Source organism: Lithobates pipiens, unplaced genomic scaffold, assembly GCF_037356315.1.
Source record: "Lithobates pipiens isolate NorthernLeopardFrog02 unplaced genomic scaffold, aLitPip1_a1.2 Scaffold_19, whole genome shotgun sequence".
In the NCBI taxonomy this organism is placed as follows: Eukaryota; Metazoa; Chordata; class Amphibia; order Anura; family Ranidae; genus Lithobates; species Lithobates pipiens.
This window is the reverse complement of record NW_027507764.1, coordinates 56,000,501-56,020,091: the sequence shown is the minus strand read 5'-3', so window position 1 is coordinate 56,020,091 and position 19,591 is coordinate 56,000,501. Positions and strand designations below refer to the sequence as shown.

General features: G+C 45.0%; 1 protein-coding gene across 7 annotated transcripts in view; it reads left to right on the top strand.

Annotated features, from left to right (window-relative positions):
• Window positions 1-19,263, top strand: part of PPP1R9A (protein phosphatase 1 regulatory subunit 9A) — a 368,034-nt gene extending 348,771 nt beyond the window's left edge. For all 7 annotated transcript variants that reach the window (XM_077490762.1, XM_077490767.1, XM_077490765.1 and 4 more), the window contains one exon: window positions 18,572-19,263. In XM_077490762.1, the coding sequence (XP_077346888.1) occupies window positions 18,572-18,781 (210 nt within the window). In that variant the 3' untranslated portion in view covers window positions 18,782-19,263. The remainder of the gene's footprint in view (window positions 1-18,571) is intronic.
• Window positions 19,264-19,591: the final 328 nt, after the last annotated feature.

Below are 19,591 nucleotides of genomic sequence, written 5' to 3'. Positions count from 1 at the left end.
TGTCGGATCTTTCGTTTTTCGGATTTTGTGCTTTCGTTATCGTTTGTCAAAACGAAAACGAAAATAGCTGAAATTCGGACGAAAATGCATTCGGACGAAAACGAATGCACATGTCTATTCTGGACAGGAGTTTCATCTTTCAGATTTATCCTCAGTTTCAGGTTAGGGATGCATCCTATGTCTCCCTCATCTCGAGCAAAGACATCTGATTCATCATATAACATTTGTCTCGCTATCTCCTGTTCTTCTTCTGAGAGATCTTCCAAATTGGCAGGTGGGTGCCACTTAACAGATTTGTTAGTGGGTAGCTGATTTCCAGTGTCCACTTGATTCAACTGGTTTACATGAAACACCCTTTTCTTCTGGTCAATTCCCTTTCCATCGTCTTTGTTTGGAGACAATGGTAGAATCTCAGCTGCTGGAGAAATGGTACCCAATACTGTTCTGGGTGGAAGGTAGATGTCATGTTGAGCACGGTTCAGTATAGGTATCTTCATCAGTTTAGAGAACCCATTTGGCACATCTACCACTGAAGGAAATAGTTCAAGTCCTTCCTCAATTGGATATTCGGGAAGTGGTTCAAATGGCATGATTCCTCCTTTCGGCCACGCTCTAATTCTGCATTTGACTTCACAGAGCTCGCCTCCTTTAATCTGGAGTCCCTTCTTCCCCACTTTGACCATACGACTATTGAATATTTCTCCTGGGTCAGTTGCTTGACTGACAGCATTGACAATGTTATTCGCTACACTCTGTCTTACTTTCATAGCTTCACTCAGCAAGATAGTCAGGTTTTGGGTGCTGTTTGGTCGGTCACGGTTTTCTCTGATCAATTCTTCAATAACATTAAACCCAAGAATTGGATTGTCATTACAGCAGTCACTCACCAGCATTGGCACATAAATGGCTGAGTTTCCATGTCCACTACTTTTGAATTCCAGGCAGACTTCAATCCATCCGATGAATGGAATGAGAGAACCATTTGCAGCTGTAATGGATAAGTTGTCATCACAAAGTAAATCTTGTATGTGCCTAATGGAGACACTGGGTAGAAACTTTTCTAACCATGCCTTCCCGACAATGCTGACCTGAGCTCCTGTATCCATCAACATGTCAACCGGTACACCATTCATCCGACATGACAGTAGGCATTTTCCTCCAATTAATTGTGCTACGTGTTGTTTGGAGAATCCATTCTCTTTTGGGAGTGTTCTAGTTGACCGGTGGGTGAATACCCTGTTTACCTTAGCATGGAACAGATCATTTGAGGTGGTCACTGGTTGTCCCTTTCCCAGTGACCATTTGTCGTTTCCCGACTGCCTTCTTTTCTTCAAGCAATCAACCGCTCTGTGTCCTGTCCAACCACAGTAGAAACAATGGTAGCAGTTCTGACTCTCTTGTTTAATGCAATCATCACACCTGGGCTTGCAGTGAGTTGTATCTGGAACTTGAACATTGGTTAGTGGCTTAGTCATTTGATTTCCAACAATAGGAGTTAGCTTCATCATCTTTTCCAGGTTCTTTGTGAGAGCAGAGACCTGTGTTGTTAGTTCCATTAATGCAGTGTGATTTGCTTTAACATCTCCCTCAACTCTCTTTTGCAAGGTGTCTTTTTCACTATTCCCTGGTGTCTGTGATGAATGAACAGTAAGAGGTTTATGTTTAGGAGCACTGTTTAAGCGTCTCTGCCTTTCTGTTTCCTCATCAACTGATCTGGTGACCTGCTCTATGATAAAGTCATCCGTTACTGTCAAATCAGACACGTAAGGCTTGATATCTCATCTAACATTAGAATTTTTCTCATTTAGTCCCTGATACAGTGTATGAAGGAATATGTCTTGCACCAGTTTTTTGTCATAGTTAAGCTCTCGCCTATCATGTTGTGATGTAGACAGAACTTTTTGTTTTAACCCCACTAGCCTGTAAACAAATTGTTGTGCTGTTTCTCTTTCTTGCTGGGTAGCATTGCTAAGGTCCTGAAATAACTCATTACCACTTCGTTCTCTCATATGTGACTTCAAAAACCTTTTCAATTCAGCAACAGTAAGATCATCTTTGTCAGTCAACATATCTTTAAAATTACCAGGTTTGATTATTCTCAACACTGTGCGTATAATTTCAGATTCAGGGAATTTTTCTGTTAGACCCTCGTCAATTTGTCTGCATACGCTACTGTAACTCATGTCCGAACCATGATCTGAAATTACACCACCATGCATTTTAAATTCTCTACGTGGCAATAAAGCAACAACATCAGTTAATCTCACCACCTCCGATACCTGTTCAGTCCTTGCAGTCCCACTACTTATTTTTTTTTGCAGCGGTTGCAATGTCCACAGTTGGTGTACTTTCCTTGTTAAGTTTAAGTTCATTGATCTTGTCTTGGATGATGAGTAGGTAAGACATACCTTGATATTCCAACTTTTCCAGCTGATCACTTCTCAAGTAGTCTTCAATAAATTCAACAAGTTCCATTTCGTTGGTACCAGTCACTGATGGAACGTCCACGTCTCTTTCATCTTCCAGCGTAATAGCGAGGCTATGCAGCTGTTCTTCATTAAGCAGATGAATTTGATTCTGGATATCCCACATCAGCGCACGACGAGGAGACGCCATCTCTGTTGCAATCTGAAGACTTGCACTCACGAGGCAGACGACATTCACGACTTTTCTTGTAGCTCTGTAGCAGGCTCACGCTTGTCTCGCACTTCCCTTTCACTGGTAACACAACGAATACCAGCACACGAGCCCCCAAAATGTTACCGGCCTCAAAATGTGAATTAAGAGAGCCGATGATTGTAGACGCGATGAGATAAGGTGATCAGCATGGCGTGGACTGCAAAGAATCACACAAACAGCATGAGATATGACCACTGACTTTATGGCTGGAAGTAGTTTAATTTTTACATAACAATACATCTTTTACATTTTTATAGTCACATGTTTATAACCATTAACAATATATATAATACAGATTTTAACTAAAGTATTTTAAAACGTAGTAATAACAATGAACATTACTAAATTTAATAACATATATATCCCTGTTATTCAGTGTTATAGATAATTATCTTTATCTCTCTGGTACATTTTAAGTGTGCAATAATCATACTAGCAATGCATTGCTTTAATACAAATATTTTCATGGTAGTACTCTTTTTTAACCACTAGATGGTGCACATTGCATGTCTGTATGATGCAATACATAAGCTTTACATACAATAGTTTTTTTTATATATTAAATAACAGAAAACATGTGCTTCTATAAATCTATGCAATTTCCAATAAATCAGGTTTAAATATACCTATTTAGAAAGGTCCAGTGTCTATCATAGACATTTGTTCTGACTAATGCAGTATTTTCATGTTCTTATGCACTTTTCACTTGTTTCTGACACATGCTGTTCTAAACTTTTAATTACAGCAAAACTATAGCATAAAATCTGCTGAGACTTTTTCTGCATCTGCTCAAGATGTTTAGGAATCTTTCTATCACAGATTAATACAGATTAGGAACAATTTAGAGTACATACCTGCAAAGAATCACACAAACAGCATGAGATATGACCACTGACTTTATGGCTGGAAGTAGTTTAATTTCCAGTCACATGGTGTGTGGCCTTATATAGACTCTGTTTGTGTACCTTCTCTGCCATCTACTGGTTATTAATAGAATAGAAGGGAGATGTTTAGAAATATAAAAAAAAAAAATGAATATGTACTTTGCTTTGGGGTGTCTGTTTTGTGACCATATAAACCCCAGTCCGTCACACCAGCCTCAATAAAACCAGGGACAGTATGTAAAAATCCGTGTTTTTAAAAAAAATCCCAAGATTATAGCTGCCCCGCCTCTCCAGTACCTTTTCAATGTGTGTATGTTTATTCTGTGTGTGTATACTGTGTGCGTATATTGTGTGTCTGTGTGGCCCCATAATCTATTGCCTGGGGGCCCCATAATCTTACCTATTGCCCGGGGGCCCCATAATCTCCTATTGCTCATGAGTTGTCAGTCCGCCCCTGGTGCCACGCATGCTCAGATCAAATTCCTAGACCAAAGCTATTGGCTACTAGCTTGAACGTAGTCCCCTCGTTACGAAATAACCTTGTCACGTTACGTACGATCGGATTTTCCGACAACTTTGTCTGACTTTGTATGCAACACAAGTTTCAGACAAAATCCGTCGGACAAAATCCGACGGATTTTGTTGTCGGAAAGTCCGACCATGTGTACAAGGGCCAAGTGTTGTGAACCTGATAGTGATACTAGTGTTGTGATAGCCTCAGAGGCTGCCCATGTTGTGGGGGGTGATTTATTATTATAGATTCTATATTATAGATTGAGATTCTATATAGATTCTATATACCCTTTCTTGTTACCTGTCTGATCAGTGATCACTATTAGTGATGGACGAACTTCCGACGGGACGTTTCGCGAACGCGAAACGCGAACGGGCACAAACGTTCGCGAAAACGACCGTTCGCCGCGGGCTCCATTGACTTCAATGGGAGGCGAATTTCGCAAACCTTTAGGTCGAATTTGCGGCCACGGGGTAATTATTAGGGGGTAGCACGTAGTCCCACCACCTGGACAATAGCATAATACATGTATGAGGTGAATTTGGGATCGATAACTACAAGCATTTTTTTTTTATTTGGGAAATTGTTCTGACAATTCAGGACTATGGAGCTAATGAAGGCAATGGAGGAGAGGGAAGGTCAGGGACCAGGGTAGGCAAACAAGAGGGTGCAGGAGATACAGAGCACTGACAGCAGCACCGTAATACAGAGCACTGACATCAGCACCGTGACATACAGCGCTGACAGCAGCTCCGTGACATACAGCGCTGACAGCAGCTCCGTGACATACAGCGCTGACAGCAGCTCCGTGACATACAGCGCTGACAGCAGCTCCGTGACATACAGCGCTGACAGCAGCTCCGTGACATACAGCGCTGACAGCAGCACCGTGACATACAGCGCTGACAGCAGCTCCGTGACATACAGCGCTGACAGCAGCTCCGTGACATACAGCGCTGACAGCAGCTCCGTGACATACAGCACTGACAGCAGCTCCGTGACATACAGCGCTGACAGCAGCTCCGTGACATACAGCGCTGACAGCAGCACCGTGACATACAGCGCTGACAGCAGCTCCGTGACATACAGCGCTGACAGCAGCTCCGTGACATACAGCGCTGACAGCAGCTCCGTGACATACAGCACTGACAGCAGCTCCGTGACATACAGCGCTGACAGCAGCTCCGTGACATACAGCGCTGACAGCAGCTCCGTGACATACAGCGCTGACAGCAGCTCCGTGACATACAGCGCTGACAGCAGCTCCGTGACATACAGCGCTGACAGCAGCTCCGTGACATACAGCGCTGACAGCAGCACCGTAAGCAGCCCCAGGAGGAAGTCAGCACAGCACAGGGATGGTGTGATCCCCTCATAATAAGAACCCCCAGGAGGAAGTCAGCACAGCACAGGGATGGTGGGAGCCCCTCATAATAAGAACCCCCAGGAGGAAGTCAGCACAGCACAGGGATGGTGGGAGCCCCTCATAATAAGAACACCCAGGAGGAAGTCAGCACAGCACAGGGATGGTGGGAACCCCTCATAATAAGCAGCCCCAGTAGAAATATGACACCGCTCAACCTCTTCAAAGAGGAGGGTAGGGGCATATAGTACGGTGTGCTTTTTTGGGTCAGGGAAGTGAGCCAAATGAATTAAGAAGGTCTGTGTGCTTGATTCCAAAAATTGTTTATAGACATATACATGGTCTACTGATCACATGTGTTGAATTCCTCCGAGATCCATGCCTCATTCATTTTTAGAAATGTGAGGTAGTTAACACTGTCGTGAGCTAGGCGAGTACGCTTATCGGTCACAATCCCCCCTGCTGCGCTGAACGTCCTTTCGGACAGGACACTGGATGAGGGGCAAGCCAACAGTTCGATTGCAAATTGGGCAAGCTCTGGCCAGAGGTCAAGCCTGCCCACCCAGTAGTCTAGGGGTTCATCACTCCTCAGAGCGTCCACATCGGCCGTTAACCCAATGTAGTCGGACACCTGACGGTCTAGGCGTTCCCTGATGCTGGATCCGGATGACACCTGTCGATGGGTCGGCTGAAAGAATGACCTCATATCCGAAGTCACCAACACATCTTCAAACCGGCCTCTTCTTGCAGGCGCTGTTGGATTGGTACCCGCAAATCCTTCTCTGGGAGTGGGAATTGCTCCTCTGCCAGCGCACGCAAAAGCAGAATGCAGCATTTCTCGAAGCAAGGCCTGGAAGTGCTGCATTCTGACAGCCCTCTGCGACGGCGGTAACATTTCCGCCATTTTGTGTTTGTACCGGGGATCTAAGTACGTTGCCACCCAGTACTGGTCCTTGACCCTCATGCTTTTTATACGGGGGTCCCTATTAAAACACTGGAGCATGAAGGCCCCCATTTGCACTCAAGCGGAAGGTATGTGGTGGTGGTGGTGTTGTTGGTGGTAGTGTCTTTGGGGGTGCACATAGCAGAGAGTGAAGAAGAGGGTGCAGATCGAGAGGATGAGGAGGGTGCAGAAGAATAAGGCTGAGTGAGCCACTCAACCAAGTCTGGTGCGTCCTTTAAAGTAATTGAACGCACCTTCTGCAACTTCCCACTTTGGCTCAAGGCTGTTGCTCCTGCCCTACCCCTACCACCCCTGCGGAAGGGCCTGCCTCTTCCTCTGCCTGTCATTTTTTAAATCACCCTGTGACAAAACTCTTAGTCCCTATACCGCTGAAGGACTGCTGCAGTATAGGGCAGCGGTCAGCAGTAGTGCACGTCAACCCTATGTATTGTGGACCGATAGCGGTCCTTACAGAACAGCAGACTGTACTGCACTCAGGCCTATGTACCGTAGCACCCTATACCAAGTTACCAGTCCTTATAAAAACTTTTGTGGACCAAGCAGGTTGTGTGTTAGTGATTAGCAGACTGTACGTCAGTCCCTATACCAATGAAGGACTGCTGCAGTATAGGGCAGCGGTCAGCAGTAGTGCACGGCAACCCTATGTATTGTGGACCGATAGCGGTCCTTACAGAACAGCAGACTGTAACGCACTCAGGCCTATGTACCGTAGCACCCTATACCAAGTTACCAGTCCTTATAAGAACTTTTGTGGACCAAGCAGGTTGTGTGTTAGTGATTAGCAGACTGTACGTCAGTCCCTATACCAATGAAGGACTGCTGCAGTATAGGGCAGCGGTCAGCAGTAGTGCACGGCAACCCTATGTATTGTGGACCGATAGCGGTCCTTACAGAACAGCAGACTGTACTGCACTCAGGCCTATGTACCGTAGCACCCTATACCAAGTTACCAGTCCTTATAAGAACTTTTGTGGACCAAGCAGGTTGTGTGTTAGTGTTTAGCAGACTGTGCGTCAGTCCCTATACCGCTGAAGGACTGCTGCAGTATAGGGCAGCGGTCAGCAGTAGTGCACGGCAACCCTATGTATTGTGGACCGATAGCGGTCCTTACAGAACAGCAGACTGTAACGCACTCAGGCCTATGTACCGTAGCACCCTATACCAAGTTACCAGTCCTTATAAGAACTTTTGTGGACCAAGCAGGTTGTGTGTTAGTGATTAGCAGACTGTACGTCAGTCCCTATACCAATGAAGGACTGCTGCAGTATAGGGCAGCGGTCAGCAGTAGTGCACGTCAACCCTATGTATTGTGGACCGATAGCGGTCCTTACAGAACAGCAGACTGTACTGCACTCAGGCCTATGTACCGTAGCACCCTATACCAAGTTACCAGTCCTTATAAGAACTTTTGTGGACCAAGCAGGTTGTGTGTTAGTGATTAGCAGACTGTACGTCAGTCCCTATACCAATGAAGGACTGCTGCAGTATAGGGCAGCGGTCAGCAGTAGTGCACGGCAACCCTATGTATTGTGGACCGATAGCGGTCCTTACAGAACAGCAGACTGTACTGCACTCAGGCCTATGTACCGTAGCACCCTATACCAAGTTACCAGTCCTTATAAGAACTTTTGTGGACCAAGCAGGTTGTGTGTTAGTGTTTAGCAGACTGTGCGTCAGTCCCTATACCGCTGAAGGACTGCTGCAGTATAGGGCAGCGGTCAGCAGTAGTGCACGGCAACCCTATGTATTGTGGACCGATAGCGGTCCTTACAGAACAGCAGACTGTAACGCACTCAGGCCTATGTACCGTAGCACCCTATACCAAGTTACCAGTCCTTATAAGAACTTTTGTGGACCAAGCAGGTTGTGTGTTAGTGATTAGCAGACTGTACGTCAGTCCCTATACCAATGAAGGACTGCTGCAGTATAGGGCAGCGGTCAGCAGTAGTGCACGGCAACCCTATGTATTGTGGACCGATAGCGGTCCTTACAGAACAGCAGACTGTAACGCACTCAGGCCTATGTACCGTAGCACCCTATACCAAGTTACCAGTCCTTATAAGAACTTTTGTGGACCAAGCAGGTTGTGTGTTAGTGATTAGCAGACTGTACGTCAGTCCCTATACCAATGAAGGACTGCTGCAGTATAGGGCAGCGGTCAGCAGTAGTGCACGGCAACCCTATGTATTGTGGACCGATAGCGGTCCTTACAGAACAGCAGACTGTAACGCACTCAGGCCTATGTACCGTAGCACCCTATACCAAGTTACCAGTCCTTATAAGAACTTTTGTGGACCAAGCAGGTTGTGTGTTAGTGATTAGCAGACTGTACGTCAGTCCCTATACCAATGAAGGACTGCTGCAGTATAGGGCAGCGGTCAGCAGTAGTGCACGGCAACCCTATGTATTGTGGACCGATAGCGGTCCTTACAGAACAGCAGACTGTAACGCACTCAGGCCTATGTACCGTAGCACCCTATACCAAGTTACCAGTCCTTATAAGAACTTTTGTGGACCAAGCAGGTTGTGTGTTAGTGATTAGCAGACTGTACGTCAGTCCCTATACCAATGAAGGACTGCTGCAGTATAGGGCAGCGGTCAGCAGTAGTGCACGGCAACCCTATGTATTGTGGACCGATAGCGGTCCTTACAGAACAGCAGACTGTAACGCACTCAGGCCTATGTACCGTAGCACCCTATACCAAGTTACCAGTCCTTATAAGAACTTTTGTGGACCAAGCAGGTTGTGTGTTAGTGATTAGCAGACTGTACGTCAGTCCCTATACCAATGAAGGACTGCTGCAGTATAGGGCAGCGGTCAGCAGTAGTGCACGGCAACCCTATGTATTGTGGACCGATAGCGGTCCTTACAGAACAGCAGACTGTAACGCACTCAGGCCTATGTACCGTAGCACCCTATACCAAGTTACCAGTCCTTATAAGAACTTTTGTGGACCAAGCAGGTTGTGTGTTAGTGATTAGCAGACTGTACGTCAGTCCCTATACCAATGAAGGACTGCTGCAGTATAGGGCAGCGGTCAGCAGTAGTGCACGGCAACCCTATGTATTGTGGACCGATAGCGGTCCTTACAGAACAGCAGACTGTAACGCACTCAGGCCTATGTACCGTAGCACCCTATACCAAGTTACCAGTCCTTATAAGAACTTTTGTGGACCAAGCAGGTTGTGTATTAGTGTTTAGCAGACTGTGCGTCAGTCCCTATACCGCTGAAGGACTGCTGCAGTATAGGGCAGCGGTCAGCAGTAGTGCACGGCAACCCTATGTATTGTGGACCGATAGCAGTCCTTACAGAACAGCAGACTGTACTGCACTCAGGCCTATGTACCGTAGCACCCTATACCAAGTTACCAGTCCTTATAAGAACTTTTGTGGACCAAGCAGGTTGTGTGTTAGTGTTTAGCAGACTGTGCGTCAGTCCCTATACCGCTGAAGGACTGCTGCAGTATAGGGCAGCGGTCAGCAGTAGTGCACGTCAACCCTATGTATTGTGGACCGATAGCGGTCCTTACAGAACAGCAGACTGTAACGCACTCAGGCCTATGTACCGTAGCACCCTATACCAAGTTACCAGTCCTTATAAGAACTTTTGTGGACCAAGCAGGTTGTGTATTAGTGTTTAGCAGACTGTGCGTCAGTCCCTATACCGCTGAAGGACTGCTGCAGTATAGGGCAGCGGTCAGCAGTAGTGCACGGCAACCCTATCTATTGTGGACCGATAGCGGTCCTTACAGAACAGCAGACTGTACCGCACCCAAGCCTATGTACCGTAGCACCCTAGACAGACCAAGTTACCAGTCCTTATAAGAACTTTTGTGGAACAAGTGAGTTGTGAATGATTAGCAGACTGCAGCAGAAGGGCAGCAGTCAAGTATAATATTCTTTCTATATTTGGAAGAAAGAATATTATACGTGTACAAGCCTATTACCGTACCACTGATACCAGTCCTGAAAAGAACCTTTGTGGAACTAATAGTAACAGCAAGTCTTTAAAATTATCCTCACTGCCTGACACACTGCTTCCTGCCTGTCCCTATACAAATTGGCAAAAAAGAGTAGGCTGGAACGATTAGCTGGAACAGCTCTTTTGTGGACCTGATAGTAACAGCTAATGATGATGATGATGATGATGATGAAGAAAGACTAATCTGGCTGAGCTGTCCCTAAAATAGCAGCATACAGCGCTCTGTCCCTTTATCTAAACTGACAAAAGAAACTCAGGCTGCTGACCTAACACCTATACCAGTCCTGAAAAGAACTTTTGTGTACCAAATAGCTAGCGTTTTCTCTGTCCCTACTCCACACAGGATCCTTTCCCTACAGTGACAGAAGAAAGAATGTAAAATGGCCACCGGATCGGGTGTATTTATAGGTTAGGGGGAATGTCCAAGTGTCCATGAGCTGTCATGTCTCAATTGGTTGTCCTGTAACACATGATAAACGTGTCACGAAAGGTTAAAGTTCTTGTATACATTAAACACGTAAGTCCGCCGGGGCGAACGACGGAAAAAGGCGTTCGAACCCGCGGACGGCGAAAGTCGGAAATTCGCCGCGAAACGACCGCCGGGCGAACCGTTCGGCCATCACTAATCACTATAACCAGTCCATTTTCTGTCTGAACTATATAAATTCAACATGAACGACAAAGATTCGACAAAGCAGCGAAAAACATACAAACGTCAAATCTTTGGCTTATGGTGTCTGTCGAAAGTTCTAAGAAGATTAGACGGAGCAGCTAAACTATACGCAGTCATACAGTTTAGCTGCTCCATCGAATCTTCTTTGAACATTCGACAGACACCATAAGCCTTCAATGACAGATTCGACCTTAATTAATTTGGATTTTCGGACAAATGCAATTTTTAACAAAAAACAAAATAAATAAAAACTAATTTCTGGAGTAACTAAATAAATGTATTTTTCAGACGAAAACTACATTTCTGAAACTAAAAATAAAATATTTCAGTGTGCACATGTCTAGTACTCACTAGACATGTGCAGAGTAAAATATTTCGTTTTGGAATTTCGTTTTCGTCCGAAAAATGTATTTATTTAGTTACTCCCGAAATTCGTTTTTATTTATTTAGTTTTTCGTTCAAAAATTGCATTCGTCCAAAAATCCACATGAATTACGGTCGAATCTGTCTTTGAAGGCTTATGGTGTCTGTCGAATGTATAAAGAAAATTCGACGGAGCTAGTATATAGCATACTTCATGTGAACTTTAGAACCCTATTAAAGTCTATGGGACTCCAACGTTCAAAATCTAAAGTGCTAGTTTTAAAGGCTAATATGCAAGTTACTGTCCTAAAAAGTGTTTGGGGACCCGGGTCCTGCCCCAGGGGACATGTATCAATGCAAAAAAAAGTTTTAAAAACGGCAGTTTTTTCAGGAGCAGGGATTTTAATAGTGTTTAAAGTGAAACAATAAAAGTGTAATATTCCTTTAAATTTCGTAGCTGGGGGGTGTGTATAGTATGCCTGTGAGGGGGCGCATGTTTCTGGTGCTTAGAATTGTCCCTGCACAAAGTGTCATTTATGCAGGAAAAAAAGTCCTTTAAAATCACTCGCAGCTATTATGAATTGTCGGCTCCGTAATACAGAGAAATCTCATTGAAAGTCATTGATAAAATAAATAAATAAAAAAGCGTGGGGGTCCCCCAAATTCCATTACCAGGCCCTTCAGGTCTGGTATGGATATTAAGGGGAATCCTGTGTCAAATTTAAAAAAAAATTGACGTGGGGTTCCCCCTAAATATCCATACCAGACCCTTCAGGTCTGGTATGGATATTAAGGGGAACCCCGCGTCAAATGTAAAAAAAAATTGACATGGGGTTCCCCCTAAAAATCCATACCAGACCCTTTATCCGAGCACGCAACCTGGCAGGCCGCAGGAAAAGAGGGGGGGAAGAGAGAGCGCCCCCCTCCCTCCTGAACCGTACCAGGCCACATGCCCTCAACATTGGGAGGATGCTTTGGGGGTCTGTGACCCCTCAAAGCACCTTGTCCCCATGTTGATGTGGAGAAGGGCCTCATCCCCACAACCCTGGCCGGTGGTTGTGGGGGTCTGCGGGCAGGGGGCTTATCAGAATCTGGAAGCCCCCTTTAACAAGGGGACCCCCAGATCCCGCCCCCCCTGTTTGAAATGGTAAGGGGGTACAAAAGTATCCCTACCATTTCACAAAGAAAGTGTAAAAAAATTGTTAAATAAGACAAACACACTTTTGAAAAATTCCTTTATTAAAAATAAAAAAAAGATTCCAGCGGTGGTAATCCACTCTTGCTATCCAGCGACGGATGATATCTCTCCAGCGATGGTTGATCTGATCCAGCGCAGCGAATCCATCCATCTTCTGTCTCCACGGAGGAGACACTGCGGGGATCCCGGCGGCCTGATGTTTGTTATATGGGGAGGGCGGGGCCACCCGTCACCTGACCCCGCCCCCCTCTGACGTAAGGGGAAACCCGGGGTTCCCTGTGACGTATGGGTGACCCCGCCCCCCTCTGATGTAACACAGACAGGTTTCCGTTACATCAGAGGGGGGCGGGGTCACCCATACGTCACGGGGAAGCCTGGGTTTCCCCTTTGCGTCAGAGGGGGCGGGGTCAGGTGACGCGTGGCCCCGCCCTCCGCATATAACAAACGTCAGGCTACCGGGATCCCTGCAGTGTCTCCTCCGTGGAGACAGACGATGGATGGTTTCGCTGCGCTGGATCAGATCAACCATCGCTGGAAAGATATCATCCGTCGATGGATAGCAAGAGTGGATTGCCACCGCTGGAATCTTTTTGTTATTTTTTTTATTTTTAATAAAGGAATTTTTCAAAAGTGTGTTTGTCTTATTTAACTATTTTTTACACTTTCTTTGTGAAATGGTAGGTGTACTTTTGTACCCCCTTACCATTTCAAACAGCGGGGGGCAGGATCTGGGGGTCCCCTTGTTAAAGGGAGCTTCCAGATTCTGATAAGCCCCCCGCCCGCAGACCCCCACAACCACTGGCCAGGGTTCTGGGGATGAGGCCCTTCTCCACATCAACATGGGGACAAGGTGCTTTGAGGGGTCACAGACCCCCAAAGCATCCGCCCATTGTTGAGGGCATGTGGCCTGGTACGGTTCAGGAGGGAGGGGGGCCGCTCTCTCGTCCCCCCCTTTTCCTGCGGCCTGCCAGGTTTCGTGCTCGGATAAAGGGTCTGGTATGGATATTTAGGGGGAACCCCACGTCAATTTTTTGTTTTAAATTTGACGCATGGTTCCCCTTAATATCCATACCAGACCTGAAGGACCTGGTAATTGAATTTGGGGGACCCCCACGCTTTTTTATTTATTTATTTATTTATTTTATCAATGACTTTCAATGAGTGTTCTCTGTATTACGGAGCCGACAATTCATAATAGCTGCGAGTGATTTTAAAGGACTTTTTTTCCTGCATAAATGACACTTTGTGCAGGGACAGTTCTAAGCACCAGAAACATATGCCCCTTCACAGGCATACTAATATTACACTTTTATTGTTTCACTTTAATCATTATTAAAATCACTGCTTCCAAAAAAACGGACGTTTTTTTAAAACTTTTTTTTGCATTGATCCATGTCCCCTGGGGCAGGACCCGGGTCCCCAAACACTTTTTAGAACAGTAACTTGCAGAATCTTTTCTCTCTGTCAAATCTTTTTTCTCTGTCGAATATTTTCTCTATATAATCTTGGACTAATAGAGGTAAGGTTAGGCACATTCGACACGTCGAATCTCCTATTCTATATCGAACTGTTGTAACAAGGAAAACGAAAATAAAGCATTTATTTATGTCGGATCTTTCGTTTTTCGGATTCTGTGCTTTCGTTATCGTTTGTCAAAACGAAAACGAAAATACCTGAAATTTGGACGAAAATGCATTCGGACGAAAACGAATGCACATGTCTAGTACTCACTATGAAAACACAGTAAAGACTATTAGTACTGTTACATCGTATTAATTCAGGGGTCTCCGAACTGTATAAACAAAAGGCCAGTTTACTGTCCTTCAGACTTTAGGGGGTCCAGACAGTGGCCAGTGGGGGTAGAAACTATGTGCCATCTTTGATATTAGGGGGAGAAATAATGCCCCATTTTTTGTGTCAGTGGGAAGAATAGTGTCTTGTATCAGTGGGAGGACTAGTACCCCAAGAGCCGGATAAAGGAGAGCAAAGGCCTGCATCTGGGCTCCGAGCGCGTGTAAGCGGCATAAGCTGAAGAAAGAAGACGTTTTGGTTGTAATATTGTTAGGTGAAAATAAGAATTGTAAATTCACAGTGAAAACTGCAGTGTCACGAGTAGCATTGTTACACAATCACTTATACCAATGCCACGTACACACAACTGGACTTTTCGATGCACTAGGTCCGACGGAATGAATCCGTCGGATTTTACGTTCGTGTATGGGCTCCAGCGGACTTTTTGTTCCCAAAAGTCAGATGGACCTAGAAATAAAACATGTTTCAAATCTTTCCGACGGACTCGAGTCCGGTGGAAAAATACGTTCGTCTGTATGCTAGTCCAACGGACGAAAACCAACGCTAGGGCAGCTATTGGCTACTGGCTATGAACTTCCTTATTCTAGTCCGATCGTATGTCATCACGTTCAAATCCATTGGACTTTGGTGTGCTTGTGTGTGGCCAAGTCTGTTCGTTCGGAAAGTCTGTCGGAACTCCGCCGAAAGTCCGTCAGGAAGACTGTCTGACCTAGTCCGTCGAAAGGTCTGGTCGTGTGTATGCAGCATAACAGGTTTTCTTACCCTGTATTTGGCTCCATCTTTCCATCAACTCTGACCATCTTCTCTGTCCTTGCTGAAGAAAAGCATCCCCACAACATGATGCTGCCACCACCATGTTTCATGGTGGTGTTTTCAGAGTGATGTGCAGTGCACAGTGCAGAAGTGTGGCTTCTCACAAACTGCAAACAGGACTTCTTATGGCTTTCTTTCAACAATGGCTTTCTTCTTGCCACTCTTCCATAAAGGTCAGATTTGTGGAGTGCGCCACTAATAGTTGTCCTGTGGACAGATTCTCCCACCTGAGCCGTGGATCTCTGCAGCTCCTCCAGAGTTACCATGGGCCTCTTGGCTGCTTCTCTGATGAATGCTCTCCTTGTATGGCCTGTCACTTTAGGTGGATGGCCATGTCTTGTTAGATTTGCAGTTGTATCATACTCTTTCCATTTTCCTATGATGGATTGAACAGTGAGATGTTCAAAGCTTGGGATATTTTTTTAGACCCCATCCTTGCTTTAAATGTCTCCACAACTTTATCCATGACCTGTCTGGTGTGTTCCTTGGCCTTCATGATGCTGTTTGTTCACTAGGGTTCACTAACAAACCTCTGAGGATGTCACAGAACAGCTTTATTATACTGAGAATTAATTACACACAGGTGGACTCAATTTACTAATTAGGTGACTTCTGGAGGCAATTGGTTCCACTAGATTTTAGTTAGGGGTATCAGAGTAAAGGGGATTGAATACAAATGCACGCCACACTTTTCAGATATTTATTTGCAAAAAATGTTGAAAGCCATTTATCATTTTCCTTCCATATCACAATTATGTGCCACTTTGTGTTGGTCTATCACATAAAAACCAAATAAAGCACATTTACCTTTTTGGTTGTAACATGGCAAAATGTGGAAAATTTCAAAGTATGAATACTTTTTCAAGGTATTGTATATCACTAATGCCGCGTACACACGAGCGGATTGTATGGCGTACTTAGTCCGTCATACAATCCGACGGACAATCCGTCGTAGTTTCCACTGAACGGACTTGACCACACACGGATACACAAACAGTCCGTCGAAAGCTTGCGCGATGACGTGTACAGCACGTACGACGGGACTAGAAATAGGAAGTCCAAGACACAGCAAAGCACCCTTTCGCCGTGTAAATCCTTTCTGGGCATGCGCCATTCTTAGTCCGTCGAACTAGCATACTGACGACCGTATTGTCCGCTGAAACCAAAGTACGACGGACAGATTTTTGGAAAATCCGAAATTCTTAGTACTCCGGACTGCACGCTGAAAAAGTCCGCTGAAGCCCACACACGAGCGGGTTGTCCGCTGAAATGTGTTTCAACGGACTAAGTACGTCAAACAGTTCGACCGTGTGTACGCGGCATTAGAATTAGACAAATCCTTCCATTTTCAAATGTGTCCACCATTTTGGACAGTAGTGTCAATTTTTATCATTTTTTGATGCATACATTCATTAAAGTTTCACTAAACTCAAAAAAATAAAATAAAAATAAACTGGTCCTCATAATTACTAGGTCTAAAGTTCCTTGTTGGTGGTGGCAATGATCTGTGGGCTCATAGAGCCTCTGCACTGTTGACACCACAATGTCAATGCTCCCTTTCTTCTATGTAAGTAGGCCACGTCTGCACGTGGCATAATGTGGGGGGAACCCCCTAACTGTCTATATCACTACAGCCTGGGTTCAGGACAAGGCTAAGACAGAGCAGGTCATATGTCCTTAACTTTTCCAGGCCTTCCCTTCCAGGCCATGCAAAGTGTGCCAGGGCATGTGGCCTGATGCGGCCTAGCCTTGTTCCAATCCAAGGCCAAAGTCACATAATTACTGGCTGGTGGTGTGCCCCTATCATATAGATATTGAAGTAAGATCACACACCTCCCAACATTTTGAGATGGGAATGAGGGACACCTACTAGCAAACGTAAGTAGGCATAGGGCACGCCTCCTGCCACACCCCCTTAAAGGAGAATTAACCGAAAAAAAGCTTCATTAAATTCACAGGTGCTTTTTTTTACAGCTAGTATTCCTTTATATTGGCTTTTAAAATTTACAAATGCAGCAATTTAGAAATTGGATGAACTGTTTAGTACTGGGAAACACTTTTTGAAAGATAAAGAGTGCATTTTATATACAACTATATAGATCAGACCAAAATGAGGGCAAAAGAGGGACAGAGGGACATTGCTCCAAATCAGGGACAGTCCCTTCAAATCAGGGACAGTTGGGAGCTATGCGATCGGGGGTTAGAAGCATGGAATTCAGCTTTAAGCCATAAAAAATCTAGATACAATATTATTATTATAAATAGTGAAAGTATAATCATTACTATTGTCTTCTGCATAGATCCACTTTCTTGTGTCAAGTTGGTTCAAAACTGTGGCACTAGTGTTCTATCTCAAATGTCGGCTTATGCAAAAAAAATACCTCCGGAGACCTGATTCGTGTAGACATTATGGAAGCTTGTTGGCTCAACAAGATTTACAGGCAGTATCAACTCACCAAAAAAGACTGAGTTGCATCCAATGTAGTTTTCACTATATTGTCAAAAGTATTGGGACACCTGCCTTTCTACACACATGAACTTTAATGGCATTCCAGTCTTAGTCTGTCGGGTTTAATATTGCGTTGGCCCACCTTTTGCAGCTATACCGGCTTCAACGGCACAGTGGTGTAGTGGTTAGCACTCTCGCCTACCAGTAAAAAGGGTCGCTGATTCAAATCCCAACCATGACACTACCTGCCTGGAGTTTGTATGTTCTCCCTGTGCCTGTGTGGGTTTCCTCCGGGTACTCCGGTTTCCTTCCACACTCCAAAGACATGCAGGTAGGTGAATTGGCTTCTGGCCAAAATTGGCGCTAGTATATGAATGGGGACCTTAGATTGTGGGCTCCTTGAGGGCAGGGACCAATGTGAGTGTGCAATTGTAGAAACTCACTCAGGATGGACTGGTGTCTTTATTCAACCTTCCTAACTATGTAACTTTTCTGGGAAGGGTGTCCACAAGGTTTAGGAGTCTGTCTATGAGAGTGTTTGACTATTCTTCCAGAAGCGTATTTGTGAGGCCAGGCACTGATGTTGAACGAGAAGGCCTGGCTCACAGTCTCCGCTCTGATTAATCCCAATGCTGTTCTATCGGGTTGAGGTCAGGACTTTGTGCAGGCCAGTCAAGTTCCTCCACCCCAAAGACACCGCACAGTGTTTCTAAAACACTTTCCATATTTAGGTCTATACTTCTGTTGTGAGCAGAACAGACAGCCTGACAGCTCGTTGGAAAATGTTGGAATCTCTGACTTCCTATTAATGAAAAAATAGAACTGAGACTTGTTATGTTCCTTTTTGATCATACATCATCTCCCTTTTCTCTCTAGGCCCTTGGAGTAAATTCTCAAGACAGATTGCTCATTAGAAAAAAGATCAAAGACATGAGAGTGACAGTTGAGAAGCTCCGGAAAGCCAATGGGAAAATGGAGAAGCAAAAGGAGAGACTGCGGAAGATGGAGCATGATCAGCAAGTGCGGAGAGCAAGGCGGGAAGATGACATGCCCACAGATGGTGCACGGAGCACACCAGAGCCATAACCACTGTATGAACAGGACAATTCTACAACAATGAGTTTGGTGTACAATATATGCAAGCCTCCAGGCACTGCACAGATCAGTGACAATGCTGGTACAAGTAAAGAAGGGGTAAATATAAGTAAAAACAGCTCCACCCATAGCTGACTACTCTATTTTGGGTAGAGAGGGCAATGATTGATGCTCCCGAGGGGTTTTACTGCTATTTCCAACTTGTCTGGGAGACCTTTCCCCCATAGCATGGCTCTGATATGGCTTTTCATCTAATCTGCTAATAGTATTTTTAGCCAGTAAATTTTGTCTATGCCTTCCTTCTTGTAGTGGATTCTACATAGAAATGTATGGAGTTCAATAGCTCAAGTAAAATGCAGAGCTCAGCACAGGGGAGGACTGGGGAGCTTTGGCCTAGGGGGGCCAACACAACCAATAGGTCCTTTTATGGTAGAAATGGAATTCTGTAAATTAAATAAAGTGTACTGAACAAAGTTTGCTGCAGTGCTGCATTGACTGGTGGACATAATGAAAGGTGGTGTTCCTCTAGAACAGCCTTTCTCAAACTTTTTTTCCTCCAAGGAGCCCTTGAAATATAATTTTTTTAGGTCTGGGGGAACCCCTTCTAAAATGTATTCATCAGGGGTCATTGGGAAAATGCCTTTTACATTTGTGGTCAGTGGGGAAAATTGACTCTTTCAAGTAGCATTAGCCTCAGAATTATGCATGCATCAATAAATGAGAGGTCAGTCAGCTCCAGGAATCTCTGGCGAAGTCTGGAGAAACACTGGTTGAGAATGGATGATCAAGAACATGGTTCAT